Here is a 23,535-nt window from a genome sequence, read left to right as displayed (position 1 = left end):
AAGGCTGGTTTAGCACAGTGGGCTAAGACAGCTGGCTTGTAATGCAGAACAAGACCAGTAGCGTGGGTTCAATTCCCATTCCAGCATCCCCGAACAGGTGCCGGAATGTGGCGACTAGGGGCTTTTCACAGTAATTTAATTGAAGCCTACTTGTGACAATAAGCTATTATTATTATAAACAATCTTTAAAATGCATTTTGTAATAATAAACCAAACACTTGAATCAGCACCTAGGTCATTGGTTTAACTTCCAAAATGAATGAAGTGAAATCTATTCTCAGTATTGTGGCAGAGAAAATGTGAACGTGAAATTTTGCAAACTATAGTGTAGAAAGAAACTCTTGAGCCTTGTCATCTTTCATCACCCATACATCGGTGCAGTTATATAAAATCGTATTGAATCAATATTTCAGTCTCAGGAGAATCATGATTAATCTTGGAGACATGTAAGCTTTACTTACATAATTTGCTTGAATATCCGTGTGATTCCATTCCAATCCATCATCAAGCACAGTAAGCACAATTCCTTTGCCTGTAATTCCCTTTTTCCACACTGGGATAACATGAAGATCCAGTTTTGGGAGGGATGATGAAGTCCTTGTATCTTGCTTTAGAAGAAAGCGTATATAAAATCAAAGAGTTTGAATATAATTTTTTTGAATAACAAGTGCCAACTCTAAAAGATGAGTTTTCCTTTGAAGCGAAGAGCTTTGAGCAGCAAGCAATTAATTATTAGCTAAATAATGGAAAGCTGTGGGTGGTTGGTGAGAGCTCTGTGAATCGTATCTTACACAAATATACCCCCCGTCTCCAGCAGGAATGACTCATCCTCTGCTCTGCTGTCAGAAGGATCTACAGCAACAATTCATTGAAATATGTGATCCTTTTCTTTTCCATTGGAGTATATTATAGACTTTACACTCAATAAGAAATCAGTTATTTTTATGTCTCCATTCTTTCAGGCCATCATATGTTATTGGCATTTGACTGAAACCCTAATTTCATGAAAAATTAATCACTGTGAAGTAAAACAGCCTGAAGTATGGAAACAAAGCCAAAAGTTCATTTGCAACTGCCTCCACAATTGCAAAAAATATCTTTCTTTCTGCTCAGTGGTTCACTCACACCACATAATGATTTTGATTCTCCTTCCTTCATGCCGACGGGATTCTCCGTCCTCTCTAGCAGCGGTAGCGAGGCAATTCCCAACGGAGAATCCCACCCATGAGTTGGAGCCTCAACACAGTTTCCAGAAGTGACACACAGAGCAATCAAACAGCCTTCATGTGGGCACAAGAGTAGCAATTACAATCAGGAAAAAAACATATCATTGTTTGAAAATTGAAAAATCACGCTGGTCCACTCGAGTTGCCCGATGGGTGAGGTTTGAAGTATCTTGGTGAAATAGCATACAACAGTAAATTCACCAAATACACAGTAGTGACAAGATAACTCACCAGCCATCCAGGTACGATCTCCGCAAAGCCTCTGAGTTGCCAAGAGAGAATATCAGACCAAGCTAGAGTCACAGACTAGCATGACAAACTCTCAGCGGTTGTGGCAAGGCCTAAACAACATAACAGGCCACAAAGCGAAGCCGAGCAGTATCTCCAGTAGCAGCGCACCCTCCCTAAAGAACTCAATGCATTCTATGCTTGGTTTGAGCAGGAAGCCAACAATCTGCTGTCAAGTGCCCCAGCAGCCATAACACACCGATAATCACCGTCACAGCTTCCGAAGTCAGATCGGCCTTCCTGAAAGTGAACCCTCGGAAGGCGACGGTCCCGTACAGAATCCCTGGTCATGCACCCAAGCCTGTGCGGACCAGCTGGCAGATGTGTTCATGGACATCTTTAACCTGTCCCTACTCCGCTCCGAGGTCCCCACCTGCTTCAAGAAGATCACCATCATACCGGTGCCAAAAAAGAACGAGGCAACGTGCCTCCACGACTACCATTCGGTGGCCCTGACTTTAGTTGTAATGAAGTGCTTTGAGAGTTTGGTCATGAAGTGCATCACCTCCATACTCCCAGAATGCCTTGTCCCACTGCAATTTGCATACCACCGCAACCGGTCCACAGCAAACGCCATCTCCGTGTCCGACACTCATCCTTCGAGCATCTTGGCAATAAGCACTCCTATTTATTGACTACAGCTCTGCCTTCAATAGCATAATCCCAGCCAAGCTCATATCAAAACTCCAAAACCTAGGACTTGGCTCCTCACTCTGCAACTGGATCCTCGACTTTCTGACCCACATACCACAATCAGTAAGAATAAACAACACCTGCTCCACAATAGTCCTCAATACCGGAACCCCGCAAGGCTGTGTGCTTAGCTCCCTACTATACTCCCTGTACACACACAACTGCATGGCAAAATTTGGTTCCAACTCCATCTACAAGTTTGCTGACGATACAACCATAGTGGGCCGGATCTCGAATAATGACGAGTCAGAATACAGGAGATAGATAGAAAACCTAGTGGAGTGGTGCAGAGACAACGATCGATCCCTCAATGCCAGCAAAACTAAAGAGCTGGTCATTGACTTCAGGAAGCAAAGTACTGGACACACCCCTGTCAGCATCAACGGGGCCGAGGTGGAGATGGTTAGCAGTTTCAAATTCCTCGAGGTATACATCTCCAAAAATCTGTCCTGGTCCACCCACGTCAATGCTACCATCAAGAAAGCACAACAGCACCGATACATCTTCAGGAAACTAAGGAAATTCAGCATGTACACATTAACTCTTACCAGCTTTTACAGATGCACCACAGAAAGCATCCTATCTAGCTGCATCACAGCCTGGTATGGCAACAGCTCGGCCCAAGACTGCAAGAAACTTCAGAGAGTTGTGAACACTGCCCTGTCCATCACACAAACCTGCCTCCCATCCATTGACTCCATCTACACCTCCCACTGCCTTGGGAAAGCAGGCAGCATAATCAAAGACCCCTCCCATCCGGCTTACTCACTCTTCCAACTTCTTCCATCAGGCAGGAGATACAGAAGTCTGAGAACACGCACAAACAGACTCAAAAACAGCTTCTTCTCCGCAGTTACCAGACTCCTAAATGACCCACTTATGGACGGACCTGATTAACACTACACCCTGTATGCTTCACACGATGCCGGTGTTATGTAGTTACATTGTGTACCTTGTGTTGCCCTATTATGTATTTTATTTTATTTTATTTTCATGTACTTAATGATCTGTTGACCTGCTCATAGAAAAATACTTTTCATTGTGCCTTGGTACATGTGACAATAAACAAAATCCTAATCCTAATCCATCAGCACATATTTGAAAATCACAAGCACTTTGCTCATTTGCTTATATGTTCACAATGTTGTTTATGTCTCAGAGGAAATGTGATGAGCATAATGTCCAATATGGAAAGATCATTGTTCAACAGCACACTGGTACCTCTGAAATAGAGATTGTCATTTGGTAGTACAGAACTTGAGTACTACTGAAAAAAGGCACATGTTGTCAAAGCTTTTTGTCTTGTACTTATCAGACCAATTCACAAGAATACCAAATATAAAGGGAACATCAGTTTATACTTCATGAGAAGAGATTGCTGATTGGTTGGCAAGTGGACTCTATTGGTATCATTCCCACCCATGATCTGTGTCCATTGAAGTCAATCGATGGAAATGTCATTGGTTGGGATGGTACAATTTCCAAAGTCCACTCCGGGCATATGCCAGAAGTGACACAAATTGAATTTTAATCCATTAGCTACCATAGGCTGTAAATTCACACTGTTTTACTGATGCTAGTCAAAATACTTACCAGATACCATTGTTGATTCCACATGGGATCACTAAACATTTTCTCTGCCATGCAGCCTTTGCAATCCCTTGCTGGAGAACGTTTACTTCTTTGCTTTTCATACTGTTGTTCTGCCCAGGACACCTTGTAGTTAAGTAACATGTAAAAAATAACATGGGAGTGACTAAATTGAAGCTTGATGTTGGTTATATCATTTACATGAACCACAGGATACGATCATGTAATGAAATATTGTTTAGTCTTTTGTCTAAAAGATGGGATAAAAATCCTTGCTCATTGTTATTTACACACCGTTAATGACAGAAACACATTGACCAAACATTTTCTCAGCAATTCAACCCCTTCCCTACCATACATTTAAACTTTTCCTTATTGATGAGCTGAGCAAAACATGGCCACTGGTTGGGATGCACTCTCTTGGATTAACAGAGTGGTTGATTCCATTGCTTCAATGGAATGAAAATCAGACATGCTCTATAAAAGTCAATAAACTGCCTCATCAGATTCCCGCCCATGAAGTGAAGGCTAAAATCTATGTGGACCCTTTTGGGGAAGTGAAGATAAAGACTAGTTTGACTATATTTAAAATTACAAAATAGGAGATATTAAATCAAACACAGATTTTATCCTGTGAACTCAGAATTAATCATTTTAACTTGATTTGAAGGTTAAAAATTACCATCTATTATGTTTTATTTAATATTTTTGGAAATGAATCATACCCGTTCATCTTCAAATAATCTTTTTGTAAAGTGATCAGCACTCCTTCGAGACCTTCTTGGATGAATTTTGTGTCTGAGTAGGTAGTGGTTTTGAAGTGCGCCAATCTAAGCAGGTAAAGATTGATAATATGAATGAAAGTATAATGTTAGATGAAAGCATCAAAAGTACATTTTATTCATATAGTTTTTTTTTAGTACTGCAATATCTTCTGAGTTTTCTTGTTTGTGCCTTTGGATTCAAGATAAGATGGAAGGCAGAAACCTGATGACCACAGATTGGTCAGCATAACATCAGTTGTGGGGATGTTACTGAAATCAAATATCAGAAACAATGGGTAAAGTCTTCTCCCTGTTGGATTGAAGGGAACGTTTTCAGGTTGGAAACCCGACCAACTAAATTGCACACCTTGGGCGGAATTCTCCGCAAGGCCCGACGCCATTGTGAAACCCGGAGAGGTTCACGACGGCGTCGGAAGCCTCTCCCAGCCCCCTATTCTCCCCTCCCCGGGGGGATAGGAGGGCCGTACCAGGAAACTCGCCCGCCGGGACTTGTCCCTGGCTTCAAGGCCCGGCACACCAAGAATGATGCGGCGGCGGCGCCTAATGACGTCAGCCGCGCATGCGCGGGTTGGGCAGCTCAAACCCACGCATGCGCGGTTGCCGTCTTTCCCCTCAGCCACCCCGCAAGACGTGGCAGCTTGATCTTGTGGGGCGGTGGAGGGGAAAGAGTGCATCCCCTTGAGACGCCGGCCCGACGATCGGTGGGCACCGATCGCGGGCCCGTCCCCTCCCGAGCACGGTCGTGGTGCTCGATCCCCGATCCGCCCCCCACAGGCCCCACACTTACCTGGCGCGCCATGTCCACGACGGCAGCAACCAGGTGTGGTTGCCGCCGTTGTGAACAGGTCAGGAACTGCAGGCCGCTTGGTCCATCCGGGCCGGAGAATCGCTTTTCTCCGAGCGGCGTGTCGCAAAACCGGACACAACATTTTGGGGGGGGGGGGGGGTTGGGAGAATAGCGGGAGGTGCGGGAGCAGACCTCCCGCTATTCTCCCACCCATCGTGGTTGCGGAGAATCCCCCCCCTTGTGTTTGTAATTCCAAGAGCAAATCTATAATTATCCCACCGCCATGTTTGTTGACCAATCAGAGAGGTAGGCTGGGTGGCATGGTTCAAGCAACAATGAAGGATCTCGATGAAGGAGCACGGTGGCACAGTGGTTAGCACTGCTGCCTCACAGTGGCACCGACCCAGGTTCAATTCCAGTCTTGGGTAAATGTCTGTGTGGATTAGACAGGGTAGATTTGGAAAGAATGGTCCAGTTGTTGGGGGAGTACAGAACTAAGGGTCATAGTTTGAGGATAAACCCTTTCGTTCAATGTTTTAGGATTGAGGTGAGGAGAAATTTCTTCACCCAGAGAGTGGTGAATCTGTGGAATTCGCTACCACAGAAAGTAGTTGAGGCCAAATCGTTGTGTAATTTCAAGAGGCAGGTTTAGCTCACTTGGCTAGACAGCTGGTTTGTGATGCGAAGCAAGGCCAGAAGTATGGGTTCAATTCCCGTACCAGCTGAGGGTATTCATGAAGACTTGGCCTTCTCAACCTTGCCCCTCGCCTAAGGTGTGGTGATCCTCAGGTTAAACTACCACAGCACGGTGGCACTGCTGCCTCACAGCGCCAGAGACCGGGGTTCAAATCCAGCCTTGGGTAATTGTCTGTATGGAGTTTGCATGTTCTCCATGTATCTGCGTGGGTTTCCTCTGGGTGCTCCGGTTTCTTCCCACACTACAAAGATGTGCAGGTCAAGTGGATTGGCTATGCTAAATTGCCCCTTGGTGTCTGTGGATGTGCAGGTTAGGTAGGAATATAAGGATGACGCGGAGGATTGAGCTGAGGTAGGGTGCCCTTTCAGAGGGTCAGTGCAGATGCGATTGGTTGAATGGCTTCTTTCTGCACTGTAGGAATTCTATGGTTCTATTCTGTGGTTCGAGAGTCGAGGGGGGGCTAGTTGAAAAGGGCATTTTACATTAGGGCAGGACCGTAGCACAGTGGTTTGCACAGTTGCTTCACAGCTCCAAGGTCCCACGTTTGATTCCTGGCTTGGGTCACTGTCTGTGCGGAGTCTGCACATTCTCCCTGTGTCTGCGTGGGTTTCCTCCGGGTGCTCCAGATTCCTCAGAGGCTGGGAATTTTGCAGCAGGTAACTCAACTCCTGACTCCCAAAGCCTGTCCACCACCGACAAGGCTCAAGTCAGGAGTATAATGGATTACTCTACACTTTCCTGAATGAGTGCAGCTCCAACAATACTCAAGAAGCTTAACATCATCCAGGACAACGCAGCCCGCTTGATTGGCACCCCACCTACATACATTTAAACAGCACTCAGCAAGCCGGTCACCATCCAGGACAAAGTAGTTCACTTGATTTGCACCTCATTCACCACCTTCAGCATTCTTTCCCCTCACTGTTGATGCAGTGTGGCAGCAGCCGTGTGTACCATTTACAAAATGCACTGCAGCAAATCACCAAGGACTCCTTCAACAGCCCGTTCCAAACTACGACCGCCACCAGCTGGAAGGACAAGGGCAGCAGATGTATGGGAAAACCACCACCACCTACTAGCTTCCCTCCAGGCCACACAATATCTTGACTTGGAAATATATTACTGTTCCTTTACTGTCACTGGATATAATTCCTGGAAGTCCCTCCATAAGAGCACTGTGGGTGTACCTACAACACATGGACTGCTGTGGTCCAAGAGCTTATCACAACCTTCTCAAGGGCAATTAGAGATGGACAATAAATGCTAGCCTAGCCAGCAATGTCCACATCCTGTGAAAGAATAAGTTTCAGAAAACTCTTCTCTTTCATTGACAGTCCTAATGAGAGAGATGAGGGTGCAGCCTGAGGATGCCTGAGCATTCGGAGCATGCACCAGCATGTGACTGACCCTTGCTGTCCTTTCTGCAGAACCATGTTGTACAAGGCATAGCAGACCACTACAAACCAGCAGGGACATATCAAAATATGCCTCCAGATCTGTCAAGGTGGGGACCCAGATTTTGAGCAAGCAATTGCCCTGGCGGTGAGATGGCTCCTGTTGTACCACTCCTGTCATAAGATGTAACTAATAGAGTTGACCAGGGAGAACCAGTGGCTGTGGTTTATTAAGACTTTCAGAAGGTCTTTGACAAGGTCTCACACAGCAGATTACTATATAAAGTTAAAGCGCATGGATTTGCAAGTAGTGTCTTGAGATGGATAGAAAACAGGTGAGCAGACTGAGAGCAAAGAGTTGGAATAAATGTGTCTTTTTTCTGAATGGCAGGCAGTGACTAGTGCGGTACCACAGAGATCTGTGCTAGGACCCCTACTGTTCGCCATGTATATTAATGATTTGGGCCAGGAAAATAAAACACTGGGTGGCACGTTAGCACAGTGGTTAGCACTGCTGCTTCACAACGCCAGGGACCCGGATTCGATTTCCGGCTTGGGTCACTGTCTGTGCAGAGTCTGCACGTTCTCTCCGCGTCTGCGTGGGTTTCCTCTGGGTGCTCTGGTTTCCTCCCACAAATCCCAAAAGACATACTTGTTAGGTGAATTGGACATTCCGAATTCTCCCTCCGTGTACCCGAACAGGCGCCATAGTGTGGCAACGGAGGGGATTTTCACAGTCACTTCATTGCAGTGTTAATGTAAACCGACATGTGACACCAATAAAGGTTATTATGTATTATCTTCAAATTTGCAGATGATACAAAGCTGGATGGAAGCGTGAACTGTGAGGAGGATGCAGAGGTGCTTCAGTGGGATTTGGACAGGCGGGCACATGCATGGCAGATGCAGTATAATGTGGGATAAATGTTAGGTTATCCACTTTGGTAGCAAAAATAGGAAGGCAGATTATTACTTGAATGGGTGTAAATTGAGAGAGGTGGATACACAACGTGACCTTGGTGTCCTTGTGCGTCAGTCGCTGAAAGTAAGCGTGCAGGTGCAGCAGGCAGTAAAGAGGCAAATGGTGTGCTGGCCTTCATAGTGAGAGGAGTTGTGTATAGGAATAGGGATATTTTACTGCAATTGTACAGGGCATTGGTAAGGCAACACCTGGATTATGGGGCTGGATTTTCCGTCCCCATGGCATCAGGTAAAGTGTGGTCTTTTACGTCAGGCAAACTGGTGTCAGAAGGCCACAGATTCCCCGTTTTGCTGAGGGCTAGCAGGCAGCTGTTGTAGAGCTCGCAGCTCTAGCTGCCAATACGGCCCCCCCCCCCCCCCACATTTCCGGGACTGGGGCCGCGCAAGCACACGATGGCGGCCTCCAGGGGTCACGCCGTGTTCCATGGCAGATCTTGACTGGCAAAATAGTGCCCCGCATTGGCCGCTCAGGTGTCCTGGACCACCCGCACACATTGCCCCCAGTCCCGAATGAAGCCCCCCTGCCCATCGATCGGCCCTCCCCCGACTGTGGCGGTCCTGGACTGAGTCCGCAGCTGCCACGTGAGGAACACGAGAGATCCACGCCATCGGGAATTCGGCCGGTCGGGGACGGAGCATCGCGGGGCTGGTCTCAGGCAATGGGCTGAGGCGGTGGCTACTCAGGTGTACTCCGATTTTCGGGGCGCGGAGAATCGAAGAACCGGCGCCGCTCCCGATTTCGTGCAGCAAAACAGATTCTCCGCCCCGTCGCTGAACGTGATAGGGCGGAGTGAGTGAGGGGTTTGACTTGGTGGAGTGCTCTTTCGGAGGGTAGGTGCAGACTCGATGGGCTGAATGGCCTTGTTTGCACTGTAGGGATTCTTTTCTTTAAAAAACATTTTATTGAGGCATTTATGATTTTATAACAACAAATACAAATGTAAACATAACTCAGCACACTGTAGGGATTCTATGATTCTATGATCATAATGAATGGCGGAGCAGGATCGAAAGTCCAAATGGCCAACTCCTGCTTCTAATTTCTTTCTATGTTTCTATGATTTCTGATTGGAATCATAAGCCAGGTCTTGAGTGGTACCCCTTGTTCTAAAGTAACTAATTACTGAGGATATCCAGTAGAGAACAGGGGCGAAAATCCGGCCCCCGCCGTGGCAGAGATTCTCCGCCACCCGGGAAGTTGCGGCGGCGGAATCTCGCCACTCTGATCGGCGAGGCCCCTGCGGTGATTCTCCGGCCCAGATGGGCCAAAGTCCCGCCGCTGGGAGGCCTCTCCCGCTGCCGAGGTTTGAACCACCTCTGTAACGGCGGAATCAGCAGCGCTCGGGGGTGATTGGACCCCGGGGGGTGCCCCCACGGTGGCCAGGCCCACGATCGGGGCCCCCCGCTCAGACTCCAGGCCAGTGCCCTGGGTGCACTATTTCTCTTCCGCGGCTGCCACGGCCTCCGCCATGGCGGAAGCAGAAGAGAAATCCACATCGCGCATGTGCCGACCGGCGAAACCCTTCCGGCCAGCCCCGCTGCCGGGGGCGCCGGTTTTTTGCGCCAGTCTTCTGGTGCCAACCGCTCCGGCGCATGGCTGGCCCCCAAAGATGGGGAGTATTCCCCACCTTTGGGGAGGCCCGACCCCTGAGTGGTTGGCGCCACTCCCCTACGCCGGGACCCTCCGTCACACCGGGTAGGGGAGAATCCAGCTCAAGATCTGCAAAGCCTGAGACTGTAGAATATGGAAGAGTCATGGCAGCTCCCTGGATTCTTGACACACATTATTCTCTTGCAATGATCCTGTGCCAGCTGTACATTAAGGGAATTGAATTCCTTCCAACTTATAAATACATATGGCTCTCTGTTGGTGACTTGGTTGCCATGTATTCAGCTTATGAACCTCAGATCTGTGGAAATGCTATGAGGGAAATAAGTTGACTGTCTTCTGTGTTTAACTGGCCTCAGCTGTCTCAAAGTTAATATAGTTGAAAGCCTTTGCTTATAAGGTATCAGTGACCTGGCTGATGCAGTTGTGGAATAGAGTGGAAAATTCTGCAGACATCACCAGCATATCCCTTCCAAGGTCTTTTCAAAAATTAATTTATGGCATGTGGGAATTGCTGGTCAGGCCAGCAATCATTGCCCATCCCTGGTTGCCCTTCAAAAGGTGGTGGTAAGCTGCCTTCTTGAACCACAATGTGGAGATACTGGGCGCAATTCTCCGTTCTCACGAAAATTCGGAGAATAGCGGGTGGCGTAAATTTTTACGGACACGCTGGTCCGACGCCCTCCCGCTATTCTCCCCCCCCCCCCCCCCCACAGCCGCCCCCCGACACGAATCGCTGCTCGCCTTTTTTTTACGGCGAGCAGCTATTCACCCCTGGCCGATGGGCCGATTTCCAAGGCCTTTACGGCCGTTTTTATGAACGTAAAACACACCTGGTCTGACCGTTCGTAAAAACGGCCGTAAAGTCCCGATCTGGGGAACCATGGCACCGATTGGCACGGCAGTACCACGGCCGTGCCACGGGTGCCATGGGCCCGCGATCGGTGGGCACCGATCGTGGGCAGCGGGTACTTAACCCGCGCACTCTTTCTCCCTCCGCCGCCCCGCTGGATCCATTCGCGGGGCAGCTGAGGGGCATACCGGCCCGCGCATGCGCGGGTTTCACGCATATGCGTGATGACATCATCCGCGCATACGTGGGTTGGAGTCACCCAATCCGCGCTTGCGCGGCTGACGTCATCTGACGCGTCAGCCGTTGCTAACTCTGGCTAGCGGGCTTAACGAAATTCGTTAAGCCCACGATGCCGGAGTTCACGGCCGCGCGATGCTAGCCCCGACCGGGGAGCTGAATTGGTTCCCGGTCGGGGGGGGGGGGGCGGAAGCTGGCGTCAAACGCACCTGTTTTTGACGCCAGCTTCCCGAGTTTTCGTAACTCGGGAGAATCGCGCCCACTGGCTTTGGACTGGGGTGAGCACAATAAGAAGTCTTACAACATCAGGTTAAAGTCCAACAGGTTTGTTTCAAATCACTAGCTTTCGGAGCACGGCTCCTTCCTCAGGTGAATGAAGTGGTAGGTTCCAGAAACATATATACAGTCTTTGACTTTGTCTATATATATGTTTCTGGAACCAACCTCTTCATTCACCTGAGGAAGGAGCAGTGTTTCACCTGATGTTGTAAGACTTCTTACTGTTCTTGAACCACTGCAGTCCCTGAAGTGTAGGTACACCCACTGTACTGTTAGGGATAAGTTCCAGGATTTTGCTCGGGGTCAGTGAAGGAGCAGTCATATATTTCCAAGTTGGGGTGGTGAGTGACTTGGAGGGGAACCTCCAGATGGTGGGGTTCCCAGGTATCTGCTGCTCTTGTCCTTCTAGATGGTAGTGGTTGTGTGTTTAGAAGGTACTTTCTGGGGAACGGTGACTTACTGCATGTATCTTGTAGATGGTACACACGGCTGCCACTGTTTGTCAGTAGGGATGGGATTGAATGTTTGTAGAAGGGGAGCCAATCAAGTGGGCTGCTTTATCCTGGATGGTGTCAAGCTTCTTGAGTATTGTTGGAGCTGCACTCATCCAGGCAAGTGGAAAGTATCCTATTACACTCCTGAATTGTGCCTTGTAGATGATCAATAGGCTTTGAGGAGTCAGGAGGTGAGTTACTCACCGTAGGATTCCTAGCCTTTGACCTGCTCTGGTAGCCACAGTATTAATATGGCTAGTCCAGTTCAGTTTTTGATCAATGGTAACCCCCAGGATGTTGATTGCGGAAGGTTCAGTGACAGTAATGACATTGAATGTCAAATGGCGATGATTAGATCCTCATTGTAGGAAATGTTCATTGCCTGGCACTTGTGTGGCGCGAATGTAACTTGCCACTTGTCAGCCCAAGCTCGGATATTGTCCATGTCTTGCTGCATTTGGACATGCACTGCTTCATTATCTGAGGAGTAGCGAATGGTGCTGAACATTGTGCAGTCATCTGCAAACATTCCAACTTCTGACCTTATAATGGAAGGGAGGTCATTAACGAAGCAGCTGAAGATGGTTGGGCCTGGGACACTACCCTGAGGAACTCCTGCAGTGATGGCCAAGAGCTGAGATGATTGACCTTCAACCACCACATCCTTTGTTCCAGTAATGACTCCAACCAGTGGAGGGTTTTTTCCTGATTCCCATTAACCTCAGTTTAGCTATACTCGGTCAAATGCTGTCTTGATGTAAAGGGCAGTCACTCTCACCTCAGGCATTCAGTTCTTTTATCCATGTTTGAACCACGGCTGTAATGAGGACAGGGGCTGAGCGATCCTGGCGGAACCCAAACTGAGCCAAAGATGTGCGGGTTAGGTGGATTGGCCATGCTAAATTGCCCGTAGTGTCCTATAGTAAGGTTAAGGGGGGGAGTTGTTGGGTATAGGGTGGATACGTGGGTTTGAGTAGGGTGATCATGGCTCGGCACAACATTGAGGGCCGAAGGGCCTGTTCTGTGCTGTACTGTTCTATGTTCTATGTTCTATGAGCGTCCGTGACCAGGTGATTTCTGAGTAAGTGCTGCTTGATAGCACTGTGGATGACTTCTGCCATCATTTTGCTGATCATGGAGGGTAACTGATAGGGTGGTAATTGGCACTCTTGGTTTTCTCCTACTTCTTGTGTACAGGCACAGTTGTGCAATTTTGCACATTGGCGGGTAGATGCCAGGTTTGTAGCTGAACTGGAACAGCTTGGCTAGGGGTCTGACAATTTCTGGAGCACAAGTCTTCAGCATTATTGCTGAAATGTTGTCACGGCCCATAACCTTTGCAGTATCAGTGCCTTCAGCAGTTTCTTGATATCACAGGGAGCGAATTGTTATGGCTGAAGACTGACACCTGTGATGCTGGGGACCTCCAGAGAAGACCAAGATGGATCATCCACTCAGCACTTCTGGCTGAAGATTGTTGCGAATGCTTCAGACTTGTCTTTTTCACAGATGTGCTGGGCTCCTCCATCATTAAGGATGGGATATTTGTGGAGCTTCTTCTTCCAGTGAGTTTTTTAATTGTCCACCACCATTCATGGCTGGATGTGGCAGGACTACAAAGCTTAAATCTAATGGGTTCGTTGTTGAATCACTTAGCTCTGTCTATTACTTGCTGCTTATGCTGTTTGGCACACAGGTAGTCCTATGTTGCAGCTTCACCAAGTTGACACCTCATTTTTTGGTATGCCTGGTATTGCTCCTGCTTGCTCTTCTGCACTCTTCATTGAACCAGGGTTGATCACCTGGCTTGGTGGTAATGATAGAGTGGAGGATATGCCAGGCCATGAGGTTGCAGATTGTGGTTGAATACAATTCTGCTGCTGCTGATGGCCCTCAGCACCGCATAGATGTCTTGATTGCTGGATCTATTTGAAGTCTATCCATTTAGCACAGTGGTAGTGCTACACAACACGATGAAGGTTATCGTCAATGTGAAGATGGGACTTTGTCTCCACAAGGACTGCGGTGGTCACTTTTACCAATACTTCATGGACAGCTGCAACTGCAGCAGGCAGGTTGGTGAAGATTAGGTCAAGTATGTTTTTCCCTCTTGTTGGTTCCCTCACCACCTGCTGCAGCCTCAGCTATGTCCTTTAGAACCCGGCCAGCTCGGTCTGTGGTGGTACTACCGAGCCACTCTTGGTGATGGACATTAAAGTCCCCCACCCTGAGCATATTATGCGTCCTTGCACACTCAGTGCTTCTTCCAAGTGGTGTTCAACATGGAGGAGTACGGATTCAGCAGCTGATGGTGGACGGTATGTGGTAATCAGTAGGAGGTTTCCTTGTCCATGTTTAATCTGAAGCCTTGAGAGTTAATGTGGTCTGGAGTTAATGTTGAGAATTCCCAGGGCAATTCCTGTCGGTGAGATAGGACATACCCAGGGATGGTAATAGTGGTGTCTGGGACATTGTCTCTAATGTATGATTCTGTAATGTGTGATTCTCAGCATGACTATGTCAGACTATTGGATAAAAGCAAATTACTGCGGATGCTGAAATCTGAAACGAAAGAGAAAATTCTGGAAAATCTCAGCAGGTCTGGCAGCATCTGTAGGGAGAGAAAAGAGCTAATGTTTCAAGTCCGATGACTCTTTGACAGCTTTGACAAAGAGTCATCCGACTCAAAACATTAGCTCTTTTCTCTCCCTACAGATGCTGCCAGACCTGCTGAGATTTTCCAGCATTTTCTCTTTCATGTCAGACTATTGCTTGACCAGTCTTTGACACAGCTCTCCCAACTTTGGCACAATTCCCCAGATGTTAGTAAGGATGGTTTTGTAGGCTCGACCGGACTGGGTTTGCCATTGTCATCTAGACCCCGAACACAGCAGCAGACAGTGACTAAAACACCCAGAAAAAACTCCAGGAAACAAATGCAGACCTGACACGCCTATAAATCCTTGAAAGAAGGACAAAAGGAGCAGATTGTAAACTCATAAAACAAGTCAGGGAATTGCAAATGTGTAATTTCTAGTCCATCTACAGAAGAAGAGATTGCACGAGAAATACCTGCTACTACTAGCCTTCCCTCTGAAAAAGGGAGTGCAACACATTCCAGGTTGGACACATCTACCGGACAACCTGAAAATACATCTAAGGTCGAGATTAAACAAGTCCTGGAAGTGAACAGGCAACCAGCGACAAATGGACGCCCATCTGACAGTTTATCATATTGACTCTGTCCATCTTCTTAGCCGTTGTCCAACTGAATTTTCAGGATCATCTACCTCTTCAACTATTCCCAGACTTTGTGCATGTTCTGTCGTTCATATTTCACTTCGGCCAGTCTATAGAACATGACAATTTCCTCCTTAAATTTACTCAATGTCCCAGTATCCACTCTTCACAGATTCACAACCCTTTGAGAGAAGTAATTTCTCCTCACCTCTGATATAAATCTGCTACCTCTTATCCTAAAACAATGACCTATCGTTCTAGATTGCCCCAAAGGAAGAAGCATCCACTCTATGTCTACTTCGTCAATACCTTTTATCATCTTATTAATTAGATCTCCTTTCATTCTTCAAAACATATAGTGTGGGTGTAAACTGTTCAATCTCTCCTCATAAGACATCCCTGGAATCAATCCAGTGAACTTCCTCTAAACTGCCTCGAATGTATCCCTCCTCAAATAAGGGGACCAAATCTGTACAGAGTACTCCAGGCGTGGTCTCACCCATGATCGTATTAAATGGTGGAAGAGGCTCGAGGGGCTGAATTGCTACTTCTGCTCCTAGTTCTTATGTTCTTCTGATAGCCAGATACACGATTTCCTGATTAGTTGTTAGAGTTTGGATATTTTAGTGATCCAAATCCAGACGTCTGAAATGAATAATATGCCATTTGAGTCCATTGAAAAGCCAGAAAACAAACTGATATAATATTTTATTTCAAGAAGCAGACGAGGCAAACCTGAGTAACTGTAAATTTATTAATTATCTGGGAGGGTTGACATTGCCCATAAACTGAACTGGACTAACCCCATAAATTCTATGTCTATAAGAGCAGGTCAGAGGCTGGGAATTCTGCGGTGAGGAACTGACCTCCTGACTCCCAAAAGCTTGTCCACCATATACAAAGCACAAACCAGGATTGTGACGGAATAATCCCCATTTGCCTGGATTAATGCAGTTCCAATAATGCTCAAGAAGCTCAATACTATCCAGGACAAAACAGTTTACTTGATTGGTCCCCCATTCATCACCTTCAACATTCATTCCCTCCACCACCAACACTAATTGCTGTAGTGTGAACCATCTGCAACATGCACTGCAGCAATTCATCATGGCTCCATCAGCAGCATCTTCCGAAACCACAGCCTATACCGCAAAAGACATGGACAGCAGATGCATGGGAACGCCACCACCTGCAAGTTCCCTTGCAAGTCACACACGATCCTTACTTCGAAGGGAATATAATAATAATCGCTTATTGTCACAAGTAGGCTACAACGAAGTTACTGTGAAAAGCCCCTAGTCGCCACATTCCGCCGCCTGTTCGGGGAGGCCAGTACTGGAATTGAACCGTGCTGCTGGCCTTGTTCTGCATTACAAGCCAGCTGTTTAGCCCACTGTGCTAAACCTGCCCCTATATATGTAATGAATATGAATATATGTAAATTTGTACATAATGTTATTAATGCTAGGTGGCATTTTAAACCCATTACGTCACCATGTGATCTGAGAGTTCGGAGTTGATCGTTCTATAATAACTTATTTTAAACTAGCTGTACTAGGTTAAACGCCTGGAACTCCCTCCATAACAGCACTGGGGGAGCCTCTACACCACATGGACTGCAGCAGTTCAAGGCGGTTCGTATCCATCTGCTTCTCAAGGGCAATTGAGGATGGCCAATAAAGGCTGGCCTGCCCAGTGACAGCCATAACACATGGAGAATTTGATGAAAGCCAATATGCTTTCAGAAGGGGAAATCCTACTTCTCAATCTCATTGACATTTTTAAAGTGATTCATGTTAATTCACTGCTACCTCATTTAACTCCTCCACTGTTGCTAAATTGTCAGATTGATTATCACTACATCCAATACTGGAGGAACAATTAAATATTGGGAAGACTAAAGTCATTGTCTTCAGTCCCCATTACGAAGTACGTTCCCTAGCAACTGTCTCCATCACTCTCCATGGCAACTACCTGAGACTAAACCAGACTGTTCACAACTTTGAGGTCATATTTGACCCTCAGATAACCTTACAACCACATGTTTGCACCATCTATATTCCACCTCCATCACACATCATTTGATTTCACACCTTTCTCTTCTAAATGCTGACCAACCAGCTGTGTATTGCCTGTATGCTTTGAATTTATTTTCCTTCTCATTGCTTAATGTCGGGAAACCTATAGTTGGTTTAATATGACAGAACAGTGGGTAACATGTCTTCCATACATGTGCTTAAGATTAATCTGTTGTTGAAACACTCATTCATACCTCTGTCACCTCTGGATGTGACCATTCCAATGCACTCCTGGCTGCCTTCCCACATTCCTTCATTCATAAACCTAAGGTCATTCAAATCTCTGCTATCCATCATCTAACTCACTGTAAGTCTTGATCACCTATCACCCATGTTCACTGACCTCTCTTGGCTTCCAGTCAAGCAATATTGTCATTTTAATATTCTCACCCTTGTTTAAGTCCTTCCGTGGCCTCACTCCATCTTTGCCTGAGTGAATTGCACCAATAGAACTAACTCTTTGCTTTTTAACTTAAGGCACCTAGCAGGCTTATTTATATGTGGAGGTATACACATTGATGCATATATTGAACTCTGTTATAACAACCAGGAGAAAGGCAAAGAGTGGGAGTCTGTTCACCCCTCTTAACCTGGTCATAACAAGCTGTAGAACATTTTGAGACATGCGGTGGTTCTTAAAAGCACTATGTAAATGCAAAACTTCCTTTCTACCTGTGGCCTTTGTCTAACTTGTTTATTGCACAATTTCAATAGTGTTATTCATTTTTCGTCCTTTTAAGGTTTTATTTGGTTAAATCTTTCAGATTTCATTGTCCTGCAAATTCAACATATTCTACAAAATATTTCATTGGTCCTCAGAAGCACCTTGCCTTATTTCTTCCCTTCACTCCACCCTCCCCTTTAGAGTCAAATTGTCAGAGCTCAGACTCTTGAAGGTGCCCTGTTGAAGTTATATGCCTGGGTATTGATTTGCAATATTGGTTTATCCCACATCATGGCAGGGTTACTCATTTTATGGTTTTGCTATACAGGCCAATAATTTACAATAATGACCCACATTTAAAAATCACATGCTAGCTTGACAGATTTCCTGATTGATATATGCAAATTGAGGAAGTATATGTATGTTGGAAATGTAAAATGAATGGGTGTGAATAGACAAAACAAACTCCGACAAAGGGACCTGAGGTTGATGGTACAGAGCAGGCAGTTTTAAAACAGCAAATCCAAAACCAGGATTTATGGTCAGTACTGGAATGTGCAAGCCTTTGAGGTTATACTTGTACTACATAGTAAACTTGTCAGAACATCCAGGATGACTATACTTAGCTCTGGTCAACACACATAATTTTAATAACTGTTCTCAGCTGGCTCATAGTTCATACTTTTGATCAACAGATGTAGACCTTCTCACAAAACTGGTGGTTTGAAAATCCCTAAATTGTTGTTTACCATGGCAACTACTGTTCCCAGTAATTAAAGAACAATTCATGTGAAGAATCCCAATAGTTTTCAAATGTAGTTTGGAGAAAATATCATGGCATTAATAAACTATACAATAAAACTTAATATTTAAATGTTTAAACATGTATTAAATGTTTATTGGATGGAAAAAACAAATGATCCCTTTACAGAGCAGAAAACAAAGAAATGGCTGAGGAATTAAATTTGTATTTTACTTGTGTCTTCACAAAGGAAGTCACAAATAAAGTACCGGAAGTTTTGAGAAACACAAGTTTCAGTGAGGAGCTGAAGGAAATTAGTATTAGTAAAGAAATGGTTTTGGGGAAATTAATGGGATTGAAGGCGGACAAATATCCAGGGCCTGATAATCTTCATCCTAGAGTACTTAAGGAAGTGGCCCGAGAAATATAATCATTTTCCAAAATTCTTTGGACTCTGGAATGGTTCCTACAGATCAGAGGGGAGCTAATATAACCGCACTATTCAAAAAGGGAGGTAGAGAGAAAACAAGATACTATAGACCAGTGAGCCTAATGTCGGTAATAGGGAAGTTACTAGAGTCTATTCTCAAGGATTTCATAGCTCAGCATTTGGATTGGAAAGCAGTGGTATAATCAGACAACATCAGCATGGATTGATGAAGGGGAAGTCATGCTTGACAAATCTACTAGAATTCTTTGAAAATGCAACTAATAGAGTTGATCAGGGAGAACAGTTGGATGTGGTTTATTTAGCCTTTCAGAAGGCTTTCGACAAGGTCTCACATAGCAGATTACTATGTAAAGTTAAAGCACATGGGATTGTGGGTCGTGTCTTGAGATGAATAAAAAGCTGGTGGAATAAATGGGTCTTTTTCTGATTAACAGGCAGTGACTTGTGGGGTAACGCAGGGATCTGTGCTCGGACCCCAACTGTTCACATTATATATTAATGATTTGGATAAGGGAGTAAACTTATTAACTCAAAATTTGCAAAGTTGGGTGGGAGGGTGAGCTGTAAGGAGGATGCAGGGTTGCTTCAGTGGGATTTGGACAGGCTGAGAGAGTGGGCATGTGCATGGCAAATGCAGTATAATGTGTATAGATGTGAGGTTATCCACTTCGGTAGCAAAAATACGAAGGCAGATTATTACTTGAATGGGTGTAAATTGAGAGGTGAATACTTAGCAAGACCTTGGTCTCTTGCTGAAAGTAAGTGCGCAGGTACAGCCGTCAGTAAAGACGCAAATTATATGTTGGCCTTCATAGCAAAAATAAGAAGGCAGTTTATTATTTGAATGGGTGTAAATTGAGAGAGCAGGATACTCAGCAAGTCCTTGGTGTTCTCAGTCGTTGAAAGTGAGCTCGCTGGTACAGCAGTCAGTAAAGAAGGCAAATATTATGTTGGCCTTCATAGCGAGAGGATTTGAGTATTTGAAGAGGGATGTTTTACGGCAATTGTTTTGGGCATTGGTGAGGTCACACCTGGAGTATCGTGTGCAGTTTTGGTGTCCTTATGTGAGGAAGGATATTCTTGCTATGGAGGGAGTGCGTGAAGGTTTACCAGGCTGATTCCTGGAATAGCAAGACTGTCAGATGAGAAGAGACTAAGTCAGTTAGGATTATATTCATTGGAGTTTAGAACAGTGAAAAGGGATTTCATTAAAACTTATAAAATTCTAACAGGATTAGACAGAGTAGATTATGTTCCCGATGGTGGGGGGAGTCCAGAACTAGGTCATAGTTTGAGAATATGGAGTAAATCTTTTGGACCGAGGTGAGGAGAATTGTCTTCACTCAGAGTGGTGAATCTGTGGAATTCACTCACAGAAAGTAGTTGAGGCCAAAACGTTTTATCATTTCAAGAAGGTATTAGATATAGCTCTTAGGACTAAAAAGATCAAGGGATATGGGGGAAGGCCGGATCAGGGTATTGGACATGATGATCAGCCATGATCATAATGAATGGTGGAGCAGGCATGAGGGGCCGAATGGCCTCCTCCTGCTTCTATTTTCTACGTTTCTATATAAAATCTTTCGGTGTCACTGTAAAATAAGCTCATATTCTGTTTTGCTCCCCCGTTGAGATGAAAGGGATAGAGATGACCAGGTTTCTATCTACATAATAAGGTAATAGCAGGCAGATATCTAATAACCAGATTGGGTCTTACATAAAAAATATGGTGCATGCTGGAAATCTGGTTTCGCCGGTTAACAGGGTACAGCAATCTGATTGGATAGCTCGGGAATCCAAAATGCCACAGTATCATGTTATTGAGCTATTTTAACAAAAACGTTGCTCTTCAACGTGAAGCGTTGTCATTTGCTGGTGCTGTCCATGCATGAAGATATTCCAGATCCAGTTAAGGACATGGAATCTTTTGGCCCGATCAACAATCCATCGATTTAGTAACATTTCTTATATCTGCCAGTCGCCCCGTTGGCAAATTAGATCGAGTTACACATTGAACTCCCATTACATTTGCTTTTAACTGTATAATGATTTCTGTATCTGAAGGTGCATCGTTCAAACTCCACCTATCATTTCTCTTCCAGATGATGACTAACCGGCTGTGTATTCCCGGTATGGGTTGAATGTATTCCCCTTTCTAATAGCTTAGTATCGGGAATGCTATAGTTGGTTTAATGTGACAGAACAGTGGGTAATGTCTTCCACACACGTGCTCAAGACTCATCACTTTCAAATCGCCATGAACTAAGTCTATGCAATTAATTCCAAGCGGCATTTATTACAGCATTCGATCCCTGTGAGGGAAATGATATGAACTATTCAGTCTTCGCAATTCCTAGCAGAAATCTTCAGTGAAAGTCTCCTGGGGTGTCTGCTGAACGATATACCCCGTTCCTGTACATGACTAAAGCAGGGCTATAGCTGACCCTCACTGCTCTCTATAATTGCGATTAACAACTGAATCGCAAAGTTCCCAAATCTCTGCGATATACATTTGAAAGCAACACCTGTGTGATTATTTTGATATCGATATTAACATGTCCTTCATCCTCATTCCCTTGTCCTTTTTTCTGTTTACTGTCAAAGGTTGTGTTTTATCGGCGGTTAAAAGACACTGCTTTATTCCTTTGTTCATTTTCACATATATCCCTTTACATATTTACAATAGTGCGGGTTAGATTCCTGAAATAGTCATATAAAGTACAAGAAACTGTTTCCAAGCCTAGTTCAGAACACAAACTCACGAAGGGATTGGATACGACACACGTCAGGGAGAATCCAGTATTAGTTAAAATAAGAAAAGATGTAACATGCATAAGATATTTTTATATATATATATATATATATATACACACACACACATGTCCATACATTGTAATGTATAATCTATTTAATTTAAATTCAACATTGCACTACACTTGGCTACAAAACCATTCAATGTTACTGTTGACCAAGTATACAAAACGATCAACCTTGTTGCTGAGAATTGTTGCTTTTTGAAGTGTTGAAACTAATCTATGTATAGTCATCTTTTGTATAACATTACCGTTCCCTAAGCTTGGTCTAAGTGCTCTGCCGTATCTCTGCGGAAGTGGAAATTAAATATGAGCTGGTCGCTGTCTGTTTTTGTGGTAAAATGTGAGTGTAAATGTCTGAGAAAGCAATGCAGACTATTCTCCCTCTTCCTCCTCTCTATATACACGGTAGGCGAACACGATACCATAACATCAGTTAGCTCCTCCACTGGTGATTTTTCAACATCAGCTGCTTGTGACTCCTTATTTAAGAAACTGGATGTCCCGGTAGAGATTCAAAAGAATGAATATTTACCTGACCCACGAAATTATATTCCAGTTCTTCGGCAATAGCTTTCGCCACCTCGGGTCCTCCGACCACTTCCACTGCCCACTCATTAACGTATTGTTTGTCTCCATTGGCAATGTCCGGTGTATAGCAAACTGCAAACAGCGCTAGAGCTGCAAATCGCAGGGACAGGCAATCTATCTGTTTCATTATTCTATAGATAGACAATAAAGGAAGAGATTTGGAGAAGCAGAAGCCGCAGGATGATAGCAAACGCTGCCTGCACTTGGATTGCCGCTGGAGTAAGTGGGGAGACTGCCTTCCTGATGAGGTAGATGCTATCAGACCATATGAAAGTGGTAAACCTCGGAGCTTGAATGGGAATCAGTGTTTACGCACCAAATACTACGTAAAGCATCGCCCTGACGTCAAATCCAGTGTACCTTCTGCAACATGGACCGAATGTTCCCCGGGGGGAATTGGTAAAAGCCTAGCCGAGGAATTCATTGTGTAAGAGCTGTGACACATCACTAACGGGAGCTGTCCATAGCTGAAATCCACATAGCTCGACAGCCATTTAGAGCCGTCACATCATTTGCTAAATGGAGCATTTCACTCCACGGACATTACCAAGAGAATAACGCCGATTTGCAGAATTATTATTCTTTTTTAGAAATAAAGTTTCTACCCATGTTCGGGGAAGATGCGACATTCAAAGCGAGTATAATACCGTTCAGAACTGACTTTTCACCAATAACCAAAGACGAGAGACAATTTTCCAGAAAGCATCATCTGCGGTTAGTTTTTTGCAGTTAGTCTGATAGCCAGCAACATATTACCGCTCTTCATCCGGATTAGAGAGATAGCTGGAGGGTTAAATAGAGATCGAATAGCAAAAGCTCTGGCCTCTGGACAAATCGGATTTCATTGCCCACAAGATGAAACACTAATGGATACGACTCCGCCAATGCTGCAATTGTGTCCACTTCTTGTCAGCAGAAAAGGGGATTTTAAAATTAGCAATTAACTCAGTTACAGGGTCAATTAAACCCGTAACTGGTAACATATTAAGAGGAAATGCAACAGTAAGCAACTTGACACAGTGAATCTACTCTGTAACGACGCC

The 23,535-nt window shown here is 45.1% G+C and overlaps 1 protein-coding gene across 1 annotated transcript in view; it reads right to left on the bottom strand.

Annotated features, from left to right (window-relative positions):
- pcsk1 (proprotein convertase subtilisin/kexin type 1) overlaps positions 1-23,253 on the bottom strand; it is a 79,546-nt gene extending 56,293 nt beyond the window's left edge. Inside the window, exons 1-4 of the mRNA XM_038805236.1 lie at positions 22,437-23,253; positions 4,523-4,627; positions 3,801-3,923; positions 462-608 (exon numbers count right to left, since the gene is read on the bottom strand). Of these exons, the coding sequence (XP_038661164.1) occupies positions 462-608; positions 3,801-3,923; positions 4,523-4,627; positions 22,437-22,619 (558 nt within the window). The 5' untranslated portion in view covers positions 22,620-23,253. The remainder of the gene's footprint in view (positions 1-461; positions 609-3,800; positions 3,924-4,522; positions 4,628-22,436) is intronic.
- Between the last annotated feature and the right edge of the window lie 282 nt (positions 23,254-23,535).

This window comes from Scyliorhinus canicula, chromosome 8 (genome assembly GCF_902713615.1).
Source record: "Scyliorhinus canicula chromosome 8, sScyCan1.1, whole genome shotgun sequence".
NCBI classification, from domain to species: domain Eukaryota; kingdom Metazoa; phylum Chordata; class Chondrichthyes; order Carcharhiniformes; family Scyliorhinidae; genus Scyliorhinus; species Scyliorhinus canicula.
The sequence above is the reverse complement of the archived record's forward strand: the minus strand, read 5'-3'. Positions and strand labels throughout refer to the sequence as shown.